The 15,818-nt window shown below is 38.4% G+C and overlaps 1 protein-coding gene across 8 annotated transcripts in view; it reads right to left on the bottom strand.

The window, feature by feature from the left end:
* Window positions 1-14,301, bottom strand: part of LOC122531627 (phosphatase and actin regulator 2-like) — a 71,013-nt gene extending 56,712 nt beyond the window's left edge. For 6 of the 8 annotated variants that reach the window (XM_043659680.1, XM_043659676.1, XM_043659679.1 and 3 more), the window contains exons 1-2: window positions 14,131-14,301; window positions 10,816-11,276 (exon numbers count right to left, since the gene is read on the bottom strand). In XM_043659680.1, the coding sequence (XP_043515615.1) occupies window positions 10,816-11,020 (205 nt within the window). In that variant the 5' untranslated portion in view covers window positions 11,021-11,276; window positions 14,131-14,301. The remainder of the gene's footprint in view (window positions 1-10,815; window positions 11,277-14,130) is intronic. The other 2 variants (XM_043659677.1, XM_043659678.1) reach the window with 2 other exon arrangements.
* Between the last annotated feature and the right edge of the window lie 1,517 nt (window positions 14,302-15,818).

Raw genomic sequence — 15,818 nt, 5'->3', positions numbered from 1 at the left:
ATTAGAGGAAGTTCCAGTCGATATTAAATTATTCGTATGCGGTTTATGCATGATGGAGCTCCGCCGCATTTTAGCCGAGTGGCTATGCAATTTTTAAATCAACACTTTGCAAATAAATGGATCGGTCGTGGAGGTCCTATTGCATGGTCTGCTCGTTCCCCGGATTTGAATCCATTAGATTTTCATTTGCGGGGACATTTAAAATCTATTGTATAGGCAACATCGATTGAAAATGCTGAAATACTACGAAATAGAATAAAGCAATGCTTCCGACAAAAAAAAAATTCGAGAAACACCAGGAATGATAGAGAGAGTAACCAGATGAATGATAAGACGCGTGCAGGCTTGCCTTCAAATGCAAGCTGGTCATTTCGAGCATCTTTTGTAAAAGTAATTAAAACAGAAAATTCATTATATCTCATAGACGAAGACAGATAGAACATATATTTATATGACTTCTTTTCATTATTTTTAGGCGTACAATCAGCTCCCGAAGTGGGTCCCACAAGTTACGAAACACCCTGTATATACACACGACTTTGTTTTGACCGACTGCACGTGGGCGATGATATTTTCACTTCCGTTTCGCCTCGTTTCGATCGCGAGCTCGATGCACGGGGAAGCGTTGGCTTCTCGTAATTAAACGTGCAATTAGCCGGTACACGAAGCGGGTACATATTGATCGTGATAATTATGAACCAGCTGTTATCCTATTATTAATTCCTGATCCGAAGGTTCTGTTATTCCGCGACCTTCGGCCACCAAACGATCCGTTTCCCATGCTGGAGTTTCCAGTTTCTCCCATATATCGCGGCGCGTTTAGTTAAACATTTGTGCTGGATTTTCAGTAATGGGTTTAACGCTGTTAACGATGACGATAACGGAATTGTGGTTTATACGCTACGGAACTATGGAGAACGATATCTCGATTTTTTGCTGAAGAAATCATCGTTTCAATCGCGTGTAACACGCAGGAATGGAAATTGAAAGTGTAGTCCATAGTTGAAGCCAAAATATCTGCAGTTTAATTTCAAGCATAATTTTTGGTTGCTTCCTGTTAAAAATTAATTTTTAAATGTGGATCCTGGCGATTTCTGTGGCATGGAATTATGAAAATAAATGTACGAAGAAATGTTTTAAACTGCGTGCAACACAGGACAAAAATATATAAAACATATAATTATACTTTGGTCTAGTTTATAGTCGAAACAAAACAAATCCACAGTTCTTAAGCATAATTTGGTTCCTGTTTGAAAGTTAATGCTTAAATGTCGATTCTGACGATTTCTAATAAAATATTAAGCCCGTATTCACGTTGTGTGAATTTTTATGTGTTTATAGAGAACTCGAAGTCGTGTGAAACAAAATACACATAGGCGTAGTTTAGTCATTGAAACAACAATGGAATAACTCATTCCCGGCGCTTTCACCCCATTTTTCAACCCTCTTTTCCATCCGAAAGAACCGTCTCGTTGATGGCTCCTCGCGAATGAAAGCCAAGCCACCGGTTATTACGAACGAGGCCGCATAAATAGTACGTCCCGACGCGACGCATTCTCTCGTTGATTCCTATTCACAGCGTGTGTCTAAGTTCCCGTGATTCCGTGTTTTCGTCCGTGCAAGAAACGAGTTGAACCAAGTAATTGGCGGCGAGCGTTCTCCTTCGTAGTACAACGACATCGAAGGGTTCGGACATTGTTGCAACGACGACGAATCGCTCTTAACGCTGGAACTACCGACGGCTCAAGTGTAAAAATTGCATCGGAGGAATCAGAGTAGAGCAAGGAAAAAAGTTTATAATACAACAAAGAGGACAAACTTTCATTTTATAAAAATCATTGTAGGTCTGTAAAAATGCAACGCTGTAAATTTGTGAAACGACTCTAAAAGATTATAAACTGGACGTTTTAATTTCGACCAATTTGATGAAAAATTGGACTAGAGTGTAAAAATTGCATCAGAGAGAAATCAGAGTGCAAGGAATAAAATTTAAAATATCAAAAAGAGTACAAATTTTCACTCGTATATTTTACAAAAATCAAACTTAGAAAAAACTTCTGAAAAATTGTAAATTGACTGATTGTAAATTCTGACCATTTTAGTTCTAGCGTCGAAGACGTGTTGTGTTCAACTCGGTAGAACGCTTGATTCATTTTTGAGCAACTTGAGAACTTTGTTAATTGAAAATTACAAGGATAACAGATTTTTTTTTTTAAATTTCTTTTTAGGATAACACAGAGTTTTTAAATTCAATAGATTGCGGATAAAAATACATATTAATTGTTAATTTACATAATAATTTAATTAATAATTAACATAATATTAATTTGTTTGATTTTAGCAGAATTAAACATCCGTCTCCAAACTATTGTATATAAAAATGTCAACCATTGTCAAGTATTTGGGAAAATGTTCTCAATCGCAATTCTAAAAAACGAAATGAATTAATTTATTTCGCACGGAAGAATGTTGAGATGAGAGTCATTCCAAAAGAGTATGTTTCGCGTTGTTCTCGTTGTTAACAGTTTCAAAAATGAAAAAATGTCTCTGGTTGTCATATTTGGATGGTAACTTTAGTCCGATCTCGTATTTCCAACGAAGAAGTTCCGCCTCAAACATTTTGTCGCAGAGTGTTCCATTTTGTGAGAGTATTTTATAAATAGACCAAGAGAAGAATAATAAATATATAATATTTGAAAGAAGAATGTATTTGTAACGCCTAAGCATCTAAGATATCGTATAAATTCTAAAAAAAAAAAAAAAAAAAAAAAAAAAGAAAAAATGACACTCGAAGAAGACCCGACTGAATATCAAGTTACCAGACGAACTTTCGATTTTTAAATAAATGAATGCGTTTTTTAAAATATTCCTCGAATTATTCAAAGCAGAAGAACGAAAGAGGAGTAAAAGAGAGAAAGAGAGAGAGAGTTTCTCTGGTTTCTCTTGAATAATATATTTCACTCGCGTATTTTCGCTGATTACGTGCGCTCAACGTACATAATACATACGTATCTCAATTTTCGTGTCTTCGAATTCAACGCGCCCGCGAGTCTGACAAAGTCTAGAAGGTAATCAGTGAAAAATGAAAAAAATGCCGCTGATCCCGGATCGATCGATCCCCCGTCGTTTATTCCTAGAATGCGTATATTCCCCCAGTTTGGTTAATTCGATTTCGCCCGCGAGTCGGTAATTGCGCTCTGCGCTCGACATTGCGTGATGAAATTGCGGGATGTTCTCTCTCTCCGATCGGTAATCACCCGATTCCGGTCCGTGGATTTTTTCTGGAATACCGTACGTATTTGTTGCGTGCCGGTTATTTCTGGAATACCGAAAAACCTCTGTTTCCCACGGTGAACGTGATACGAATCGGCCGCGAATACGCGGACACGAGGCAGACGAGCAGCGTGAATTTAAAAATGTTCCATATCTTCTTCCTTATTTCTTTTTTTTTCTTCTTTTCGGAGGGAGAGAGAGAGAGTGTTACATATTTCAACGCTGCTCGCATACGTTGCCTCGCTTCAGATTATTTAAGCCGTGCTCTGCTGACGCAACCCGCCGCGGCGCGTGTTCGTTCCGACGAAAAATGACTGACGATCGAAGGCCAAAGATAATTTTTAACAATCAATGATCGGTCATGTTTGGATCATCGGAACCAGCGTTTTAATTAATATTGAAAAAAAAGGAGCTCAATATGAGATAACAGGAAGACGAAACAATAAAATAATAAAAGAGATATATAAATAAAATGATAAGAGAGAAGATAAAAAATAATCGAATTATCAATTAAATTTTTATAAAATAGAAAACTTGAGTCATGAGTTCTCTCTTTCGACTCGAATCTGTATATTTTTGCTTAATCGCATTTGTAAATTAAGAAATTCGAAAAGAGATTCTAGAATACATCGAAATAATTGTTGTTATTTAAATGAATGAAATTAAAAGAGATACGCGCATCTTTCTAATTTTGTGTTTTCTTTTTCACTGTTCTTCCGGCGAAAGACGTTCCTTTCGCGCGTGAATTTTATTTTTAGCGATTCTTTCAGTACGCGTTAGTTCGTCGAACACGTTTTTTTTTGGCAAAAATCGTGAAATTTCGTTCCTCGAGCGAATCGACGCGAGTCATCGTTTACACGCCGAACGAAAAAATATTGCATGGACAATGGCAGTTCAGATTGGCACTCGATTGTGCCATGAAGGCAGAAAATTCATAAAACCGAAAGAACATCTCTCAGTCTATAAAATTTTCAGCTATTCAACCGGAATAGTTGAAAGAATTTATTTCCCAATTAAGTCCAAACTCGAAAGAGACGGAGGAAATAAAAAGTAATACAAGTAAACTGCAAACTCCTCTTGTCGTTTTAAATATTTCATCTTCTCATTATTTCATACCTCCTTGTATATTAAATTATTATATTAAAAGGCTGAATTGTACGTAAAAATTAGCTTATTCTTGTCACGTAGTAAGTAAATAAATGGTAAATAAAAAGTAGCTAAACTATACAAAATTTGGCACAAATTCATATGAAAAATTGTCAAAATGCAGTATCTTTTGCATCGTTTTCCATACAGAAGTTTTCGAATCAAAATCGAGCAAAAGATTCGAGCAGTTTGCGATACGAACAAGTAGTCAACAGAATGTCGAATTTATCACCGGCGCTGCAGATGTTGTATCCCACTGGTGGATATTAAGAAGAGGAGAACTGGGACACGCGAGTCTCGAAATTCGGCGAACGGCGTCTCCGTGATTCATCAATGAAAAATTCGACCCAGTTGTCACTGAGCGTCCGGCATTAATAAGCTCCGAAAAATCCGGCGAGGAGAACTCGAAGAACCCGAAAACTCGACCTCGACCCGAGCCACCATTGCCAAACAGACTTCTTCTTCGTCGCGCTTCAACGTCCACCTTTTCCCTCCTCGATCGTTTCTCCCATCGAACGAACGTTTCTCTCCGCTTCAGCGCGAGATCGTTTGTTCCCGCAACGAATGGCCCGAGACGTTTCTCGAAATTCGAGGAAATCAGTCTGTTTTCGATCTCGTGCCAAAATTATGAATTCCCCGTCTGGTGAGTCACATTTTCCTCGAAACATTGGCCAACACATCTCGCGAATCTCGATTCTTTCAATCGCGTAAAATTGAAGACGAAACGAGAAAATGATATTTCTTCAATTTTGCGAAAACTATGTAATCTCGATCTTACAAACAATGGAATTTAATTTTTCACACCGTCAGATGGATTCTTTCAAAGTCTTTCGCAACAGGACAGATTAAAAAGTTGAACTAATTTTATTTAACATTCACTTTCCCAATCTGAGTCTAAAAATAGGAGAATGAGAAAATGTTTTTACACATTCAAATGGATTTTTTTTACAGTCGTTTCTTTCACGACAGAATAATTAATAATCTAAATATCGAAAAATTGAACTTAATTTTATTTATAACATTTCACTCTCCCAATCCGAGTCTAAAAATAAGAAGACTTTTTACACGTTCGGCTGGATTCTAAAGTTGCTCCTTTCACGATGGAACAAAATCAATTGTCTAAATATCAGAAAAAATTGAACTTTATTCAAACATTTCTGTCTCTCAATCCGAGAATAAAATAATTAAAATAAAACGAAAAAGAAAGGAGAGACGAAGCGAATTGACAACGAGAGACGACAGCCCGTTATTTACCACTCTGCTCGATTTTAATAATATATTATACGCGTTTAGAGGGGGTGGTTTCTTCACGGAAAGTTCGAAGGAAGGAAGCTTCCTTCCGCGGATTTCCTCCTTTAATCTCGAACAACTTTTTGCCCGAGCGGATCGAATTAATTCAGCCTCGACAAAAAGACGAGCCGCACCCAACAAAGTTTCGGAACACCTTCTTCTTCGTCTCTCGCCATCCCTCGGAACACGACCGCTACCGACCGGATGGGGGTGAACTGTCGTTTCTCAAATCGATGCTGTAAATTAAAGCGAGCCAACGACTAGAATCCCTTCCAAATTCCTTTTACCCGGGTTAAATGTCTCGAACGATCCTAGATTTCTCGGAATAACGAAAGTGGCGAGAGAAATTCGTTCCCTCCCCTTCGTCTTTTTATTTGGAATCCCCTTTGGGGCCATTACATCGCCGAGATTCGCGAACGCGAGTCTGTGTAATTAAAATTTTTTTCCCCTTCCTTTCGTCTATTCTTCTTCCTTGGAATTTAAATGGCGAACGGTGAAGAACTGGACGTTCCTGAACGTTTCAGGCAGGTGGTTTTTAGAGTAAAATGTATCCAATTTTTTTCTATTAACGATTGTTGTTTTAAACTACAGAAACAAAGTATCGAATAATCTGTAAATATTTCCAATTTACCGATTTCCATTCTAAATATAAGTGTCTATTCTGATGGATTTTTCAATGATAATCAATTTTCTGACATCCAGTTAAAGTTCCATCTTGATAACTTGTGTCGGAAGTTGTCGCAGTAATTGTCAGAAAATTCGCACGTGTCAGAAATAAATTGATAATTAACCAATCTGATTAATTGTTAATTCTTCGATTTTTTAAATTAAATATTCTATCGATTCTTCAGTTTCATTTCATTAGATCGTAAATGTTCCCTCGCTCTGTCCTGATTGTCAAATAATTATCTAAATGGAACTTTAAATAGACGAAGCTGGCTGTTTCCATTTCTGATTGAATTGGAGCGTCCGAGCCTTATAGAAAATTAAATTTAGAAGAAAGAAGTTCTAATAAGGTGGAAAATGTCGGCGTAAAAAGTTATAATTAAAAACGCGGGTAGAGTCAAAAGTTACGCCAAAGAGACGTTCGAAAAGGATAACGATTTCCTGTTAAAGGGGAAGAAAAATTAGTCTTCGATCACATGCAAAGCGAAACGAGAAGAACACTTTAAACATTTCACGCAATTACGCCAATAATGATTTATACGAGATTCTTACGAGAAAGTTTTATCCACCTTTTCATATTGTTAATGAATATAAAATTATACTTACAATTCTTCCTTCCGACAATCAGGAAAAATTCATATTATTCAATACTATTGTAATTTATATTATTCAACATATTAATATACAGAACAAGAGACAAATTTTTAACTACGTTCGAAAAGAATTTCTGAAACATTTAAACATTCGCAGTCTCTTCGTCGTATTTCCGTGCATTGCAATTTATAAAACCAACCATTTCGATATATTAATACATAGTACACAGTTCCATCTGTTTTCTTTAGCTGTATTAAAAAAAAAAATTTTGTTGAATATTTAAAAAAAAAATCTCTTCGTCGTATCTCCGCGAAGCACAATTATTACCTCCGTTTTTGCACTTGTAAAAATTTCAAACAGCCGTGAAAACTATTCGGGCGAACAACGAGTATCGAGTTCTAGAATCATCAATAAAAAGAAGATCGTTTTTTAAATGGCAATTGTACGGCTCGCAGGTCAAAGGTGAACGTGTGGACGAAGATATCGGAGAGCGGGGACAGGTTTGCGATTCGATTCTCAAACTGCGTTTCTCAGTTTCGCGATGAGATTCGATTGAAAATTTTCTGGCTGGCCGAGCAATAGATCGGAGAGTGCACGTTGCCACCTCTCGACGAGCCGACGATAGAAACGCTGTTGATTCTATATAATGAAAGCTGACGGAGGGTTCAAGTTCACGAAGGCACGAATTTCCCGCAGTTACTTCGATCATCCCTTGTTTGGTCGATAATCCAACCACTCGGTTGCAATAACAGGAGAAAATTAAATTGTATTTCGCGTATTGTTCGGGATTTAAATATTTGATCAACGTTAACAACCGGGCAGAGTTAACAATCGAGATGAATTTAAAGAAACCGATTCGGAGGTCTCAAGTTAAGTTCGAAGACTTTAGTTCGCAACATTGAGATCGAAAAATTGTGAAACTTGGAGATTATGAAATAATTTCGTTCGAATTTCGGCACCTCGTGAGTTCAGAAGGTTTTGCGAAAAATTCACGCGTAAGTTTGCGAATAGAAAGAAATTTGGAAATTCGAAAGTCAGAGGATACGAGGTTTAAAAAATTCGACGTCTCGAATACCCAATGTGAAATTCCAAGGCAGATTTCTTTTTCTTTTTTTTATTCAGCAAACAATATTTCCTTCAGTCCATTTCATATCAATTAAGAACGATGAAGCCGCCGATTCGACGCTTATTAATTTCCAAACAATCCCACGTTTCCTCTGTTCTTTTCCATTCGTACGCTACGCACGCATCAGTGATTCGATTTGATCGTTTAAAATCGCGAGAATGATTAATTTGCAATTTCACGGTAGCGGCGACCCGGCCGCGAAACGCTTTCAATTCCGACGACTGTTAAACTATAATTATCAAGCGGCTTTTGAAAAACGATGAAATCCATTTGTGCAGCGAGAGAGAGAGAGAGAGAGAGAGAGAGAGAGAGAGAGAGAGAGAGAGAAAGAAACATTTAAAGCCAACAGTAATTACGCTTTCAATTAACTGATATTCGAGAATCGAATTTCTTCGGGGTTATTTTCGTTGACAACTGAGGAGTTCATACTGGTTTACACATATATACATGAAGATTTATCAAAAAGAAAAGTTTCACGCGTTTATATTTTGTGTGTACAATTTTCACAAATATTTCACAATTTATACATGTTTCCAAATTCGTTTCAAACGAATCATCAATGCAATAAAGTCGTATTTGTAAAATAGTATTAATGCGTTCGAACGAATCGATTTGATTTATTATAATCTGCGATAATTGCGCAATAAGAGATACGTCGAAATACGTGGAAAATAAAAAATTGAACTTTTTCCGAAAGGAGACACGCTCCGGGTCGTTCTCACCTCGAACGTTTTCAAATTCATTTTCCGACTGGCGGCGGAGAAGCGAGAAGAAAAACGAGCGGGGCGTTCGACAATACGTGAATTCATAACTAAATCTCTCTTCGTTCGTTAAATAATACAAAAAAAAAAAAAAAACACGAAGCGAGAGATATCAATATTTGTACCGCGGTTCAAAAAACGACTCGCCTATATTGGCTTTCATCGATCATGGCTAGAGTTTAGAGAACTCTGATGGAGCAAACTGAGTGTTTTCTTTTTCCGCTTTCCTCTTCTTTTCTGATTTTTCAATTTTTCCTCTTCTTTCGTTCCGCGCGGGAGCTTCGTTTGATTTCATTCGGAAAAAAAAGAAAGAGAGAGAGAGAGAGAGAGAGAGAGAATAAAAAAACGAGAAACAAGGGCGAACAAGGGCTAAGTAATGAACTACGAACGACGTTGTATATGGGAATGAAAGTGCAGTTGGCACACGCAACGAAAAGCACAGCGGCGTTTTAAATGAAGATAAACGATCAGGGTCAGTGGTATTGTTCAAGGAAATTGAAAGACGTTGCATGAACACGAGAGGCATTCAAGCGAATGGGAAAAACGACCGGCAAGATGTACGATTAACTGTTTACCAGGGGCATCGTTTCCTCGCGATAACGCGGTCCGTTTGTTAACGTTTTCTGCAGGCACACCGGCTACACATGTAAATTGGAAGCCCGATCACCGTACTCGAACGTAATGTTTCGCGTCTCGGATAACTTTTCAACGAGACATGAAGATTTCCTTTTTTTTTTTTTTAAATCGTGCTTGGTACAAGTTTTCGATATTTAAGTAATTTTTAAAAAATTTTTTTTCGAGAACTCCGAATGCGTTGAATGAACTACTGAACACGCGAGTTTGTAGGATTTGTCAAATGTGAAAACATGCTGAAATTGGATAATAAAACAATTTTCACGAGAATTCTTTCAACATTCAAGTTCTCACATAATCGGTCAATCGTTTCTTCAATTTGATCCAAAATATTTATTATATGGAACGGTCGACCATTATTGTGCAAATACGGACTTCAATTCACGTATCTGTGAAAATAATTAAAAAAAAGAGGGATCAATATTAATACTGCATTTCAGTTATTTCATACACTTTTATCTCCTCAAGTGCCCTTAAGTTTCTCGTAAATACGTAAAAATCCACAATCTACTTGTGATTATCAATCCTATTATTAGAACCTGAAGTCTGTCTTTCGATTTCACCCCAAATTCTCAAATTTCCAGTAACCCCGAAAGTTTCAAGCGACATGTTCTTTTTTTCGTCGCCGTTTGCTTTGCGATTTTCTTCTTCACTCCTCAGTAAACGTGTTACATCGTAAAATATAAAGCATCGAAAGCATCACGTATAATTTCTATTTATTAACCGCATTTTTATTTAATTTATTAATCTTCTCTAATCCTACTTTATTAATTTTTCTCTTGAAGAATGAAAATTGAAAATTCACATTAACCGTATTTTTACTAATCTTACTGCTCTTACTAATTTCCACTATCCTATTTAATTTATTAATCATCCCTAATTTTGATTTATTAATCTTTCTCTTGAAGAATGAAAATTGAAAATTCACATTAACCGTATTTTTACTAATCTCACTATTCTTACTATGCTATTTAATTTATTAATCATCTCTAATCTTAATTAATTAATCTTTCCCTTGAAGAATGAAAATTGAAAATTCACATTAACCGTATTTTTACTAATCTTACTACCCTTACAAATTTTCACTATCCTATTTAATTTATTAATCATCTCTAACCTTGATTTATTAATCTTCCTCTTGAAGAATGAAAATTGAAAGTTCACATTCCGTACGGCTACCGTTTCTCTTTGAAATCGAAACCACTCTGAGTGTAACTCAAAGTTGCTGTTAATCTTTCTCTCGCGACTGGAAGGCTCAGCAGCCAAAGTTCACAACCCCCCCCCCCCCCATCTGTGAAGAACTAGAGGCGAGAAAAATCGGCTCACCTGGAAAGCCTTTTTTGTAACCGGGGGGCAAGAACGCGGCCGGCGGCGTGATAGGGGGCGCAGCGTCCCAGCAGGGCACGACGTCCGGTTGCATGGCGTAGCCGGGCGGAAGTTCCAGCACCTTCTGCTGCTTCTCGCAGCGTCTACGTCGGCGGCCGCCCGGCGTGAATGTCTTCACCGCCGCGAGGAAACCGACGCCGCTCATCTCCTCCTTTTGGGATTTCGTGTTTGCACCGTTCGTAGCTTCGGTCCCTCCGATATCACGGAACCCCGCAGTGGGTTTCGGAGCTCCACCAGATGACCTGAGGCGAACGTTCCCCTTGGATCACCAACGGGCTGGCTTGCCAACGGGGACTCTGAAATTTGCGTTCTGAACGCAATTTCGCGTGTTCACGATTCGCTGCCGTGTTTGGTGATGGTGATTTCGATGATGTCTGCGCGGTTCATGGTCTGCGCGCCGACTGTTGACAACGATCACGAAAAACAACGCGTTACGAACATCTCGAACCTTTGCCCTCGATTATTTCTTTTTTTTTTTTTTTCTCTCGTCTCGTTCGATTGCTCGACGTTCGCGAATTTATTTGGAACCTACGGCGAATAAAACTAATTTTGCGAACATTTCTCTTCTGTACACTCGAGTGCAAAGGTCTGCTGAACAGACGATTCGATGAAGCGAACTTTTGGCGAAAGCAAACTGTGCGTCGGGATGCTGATTGATCTCGAAGTGTTCGATGCTGGATGTAACTACTACGACTTTGCGATTCGAGAGTGTCGCGTTTCTTATAAAAATCGTAAAATTTTTTCTGGCATTGAACAAATTAACCCATTCACCCGTTCGCAGAAAGCGAAAGATAAAATGTGAATTTATTGATAACGGACGAATTGACGACAGAAGGTAAAAGTGAATTGTGCAATTAGTAGTAGAATTTTAAATAATGTCTCGGCGAAATTTTCAAAACGTGACAGCGACAGAAATAATATCTGAATAAATTAATTGTTTAACCACTTGCGCTGGCAACTGATTGCGGACCATAACGAGTGACCAAACCGTATGCAATAATTCGTCGCTTTCTTTTTCTTTTGAACTCGTCGGTATGATATCACTGGATAGAAATTATTGAGAAGTAATGAATTTATTATTTACTTTGCCCGGGTTACATTGAAATATACTTAAAACCGAAAAAATGTTACAATTTGTTAGAAAACATGCGTGGCACGTCTTCCCAGCGCAAGAGGTTCAAGTGTATTAAGAAAAATCTTTCGTCAAACAATAATAATTCAACTCTATCCAAATTGTTTCAAAATGCGAACACGGTTCGCTTTTACCTCCTCGCAAGTTTTCTGAACATCCGCGTCGAAGCAGCGACTTGCGAACAGGTTTCGTGAGTCATCGTGTTTTATTTTATTCGAACGAGCCTTCGAAATCGGGACCACGAGAAAACGTTTCGACAACGACGTTTCGTCACGCAGCGGCTGGGTGTCACTCGCGTGTCACTTCGTATCGACTATCGGCCATTAACTGCGAGTTCGTTCGTTCGACGATGCGAAATTTGCGATTTCGACACTAGTTGCGTCTATCCTGACTGAAATTGAGCAAGAAACATTTGAATTAACCTTGTTATTCATTCAACATCGTCTCTAATGATCGTGCGAAATGTTGACATTAATTCACTCCACTTACTACCTTGCGTGAAAATTTACAGTTAAATCACTTAATTTTGAAATTTCTAATTCAACTGAATTTTATAATTGATATTCATTAATCTTAAATTTTAAAAATCTACAGTCGTCCGTAACTCGATGAAAGAACGATACGACAGAGTAATGCATGTCAGCACGATTTTGCCAACGTCGAATTGACCGATCGGTTATTATCAGTGGTGATTAGCTGTCACACTTTGCTAATAGGAAGTTTGAACGTTAATAAGTTAAATCGTTTCAACGAGTTCAACGATAGTGCTTTCCTACAGATAATAACGTCGTTGCTGTGCGCGATTATCGAGTTTCTACGCTTCTAGCTGCGGAAAGAACAAAGAATCCCTGAAAACACAAAGTTTAAAGTCTGAGTAACACAACTGATTCTCTGCAGAGTAACAAAGAACGGTTCTTCGAAGAAAATTATTATTAATCGTGATTTAAGATATTTTCTTATGTGTCTCGTGACGTCGGAGTTAAAACTTCTGACATTGACGTTTTCACTTTGACTGCCGTCTCCCTCTCTCAACGTTTCGTCATATTTTTCTATTTTCTTTTTTTTTTCCCCCAAACCAACAAAAATCGAGTTACTCCACGAAAGAATTTTAATTTCATGGCCAGTTGACTGGCCATCACGTGTAAATTTATCGTTCAGATAAATTCTAGCGTTTACAATTCTCCGTCGCAGATATCTCCTCGATACGTAAAGCAAACAAAACGATGCATTAATATCGCGAATCGGTATTGTATAACGTAGGGCGGATTCACGATAAAAAATGTTGTATTACAGGCAAAGCTCGACAAAGGATGTCAATATTTTTCGTTCAATAAACAAGCTTCGATGTAGCGGCGTTTGTACCACAGAGACATCTTCTTTTCTAGGAAAAGAAAAAAAAAAAAGAAGAAAAAAAGGAAAGATACGACGAGGATTGTTTTATGCGCCGACTTTTCGAACGTGAGAGAAAATAGTGTTATTGTTGCTGGTTAAATAAACGTGAAATTAATGATTTCCGCGTGCACGTTACTGCGCTTTACGATTCGAGTAGACGGACGACGTGTCAAAATTTATACAAGCGCTGTATTAACCGGATCGAAGAATAATTTTAAAATTTAACCGCCAAATGTTTCTTGAAACGAAACTCTCTTGAACTGCCACGAGTTAAAGTCTGGAAAAAATTTGCTACAAATCAGGTAGGCCGACCAAACAAAGATGAGAAACTTAACACGAGATCACACGAATCGAAGAATTTCAAAGTTCAATAAACAAAACCAACATTGCAACTAAATCGCAGAAGAATTTACTATCAATCACCAACTACGAAAAATCTTAAAAAAAAAAAAAAAAAATCAAAGCATCATTATATCTTTCACAAATAGAGGAGGATCACACCGAAGAAATTTCCTGCAGATCGTAAGAGAAAACAAGAACCCTAAATCTCCACCAATTCTTCTCGCTCTCGACAACCCAAAACTCCAAAAAAAAAAAAAAAAAACATCTCTGCAGATCGAAGGTTAAATAAGAAAAAAGAAAAAAAAGAAAAAGAAGAAAGAAGAAACGCCTCGACGCGACGGGAATGAAGAACACGCGTGGGACACCCAGTCGCCGTTGGCGACATGCACCTTTGTGCGGTTATTTGGCTGTCACCGAATGACCTTGACAGATCTAGCGGAGTTCGAAGGAGGCGGGCCGGTGGCGGAAGTGCGAATCGATCACCAGTTGCGCGCGTGCACGACGTAAGTGTCGGGAGAATCACGCTCAAATTCGAGGTGCGCTCCGGGGAAGAGCGTCCACCGTACTGACGGTGGCTGCCGCTTTCCGTCTTTCTTTGTCGCGGGCCGGCCGACCGCCGCCGAAGACGCTCGAGCCGGCCACCGAGGGGTGACGGAGTTGGCCGATCGCCGCGGCGGATGCGCGCGCAGCCCGGGGGTAGATTACGGGGGCCACGAGATCGTGCCTCGAAGACGCGTGGGCGTCCGGCTGCTGCTTGTAGAGGCTGCAAAGAGGATGCGGGGGCTCGATCGGGGGTTGATGCAGGGACGGACGCGCTGGATGGACGATTAAGGGCTCTCGAAGGAGCAAGTTTCCCGGAGAAATTCCAGTTTCACTCTTTTTTCCTTTTTTTTTTTTTTAAATCAGATCGCGTATTTGTGGAAACGCACGTACGCGCACTTGTAGGAGCGGATCGGAATCTTGCTGCCTTCTGCAGCGGATGGAGGACACGAGGGAGAATCATGCGGAGGACACCGGGGCTTATAGTTTCGTTGAGCGGGGAGGGAAACTCTCCTGGAGAGAAAAGTTGCGGAGAGGCGTAGAAAAAGGAATTTTAGTTCGAAAGTATCGGTATGAATCTGTCGTACTGCTGCGGAGGATTTAAACGACGCGTGGGCACTGGGCGTTTTAAGGCAGTAATAGGTTTAAAGCGTAATTTCGTTCTTTCTCCTATTTTTTTTTCTTTCCCGACCAACAACATCAAGTTTGTTCGAAATTGACGAAGTACTTTCGTACCAGGGGTTTGGAAGAATCGTATCTAAAGATTCTATTCGTTTTATTTAGCAGTCGATAAAAGTAGCAATAAAATATTTCAATTTCGTATTTTTCACTTCAACGGGAATTAAAATTCATATTAACGTGGCGAAGTTCTCGTAACAGCAGCCAAGTAGAATAAAATTTTTCATTTTAACGCGTTTGAAATTTCATTTTCTGGAAGAAAAAAGGACTGGAAAAATGTTCTCGCAACTTCAGATAGGAGGTATTATAATATTTTCGTAACGTCGGCGCGTTTTTATTTATCTATACTGGGGTACATTGTATATCGAAGCGTACTGGATGCTTTTCAATAGGGAATGACATAGGATATTGCTTGTGGCGTTAAAATTGAATTGATTGAACGTGGAAAATCATAGAAAATCGAGTTATCCTCGACAACTTTAATAAAAAATTGAAATCTGTTTTCCTCTGGGGAACGTTATATTTATTATAAACAGTTAACATTTTTTAGAAAGATTATAAAAATGACTAGTCCCAGATAAGAAGAACCCCATCGATTAAAAGGTAGGTACATAAAATTTGCACAAGTGAGAAATGAAAAGATTCAACATTTTTAAACACAGTTTCCACAATACAATATTTATCCTAACAGTCAAATAAATATTTAATTTTCACCTTATTAATGTTTCATGTATCCTGTAAAAAATTTCCCTCCGGTCTCTCTCTTAGGTGAAACGTCAAAATCAACAAGCCGTCCTAGAGAAAAAAAGCTGCCCCCGTCGAAGAAAGTTAAAACAACAGAAATCTTCCTCGAAAATAT

The sequence above is a fragment of the Frieseomelitta varia genome, unplaced genomic scaffold (assembly GCF_011392965.1).
Source record: "Frieseomelitta varia isolate USP_RPSP 00005682 unplaced genomic scaffold, Fvar_1.2 scaffold_407, whole genome shotgun sequence".
NCBI lineage: Eukaryota > Metazoa > Arthropoda > Insecta > Hymenoptera > Apidae > Frieseomelitta > Frieseomelitta varia.
This window is presented reverse-complemented; position numbering and strand designations above follow the sequence as displayed.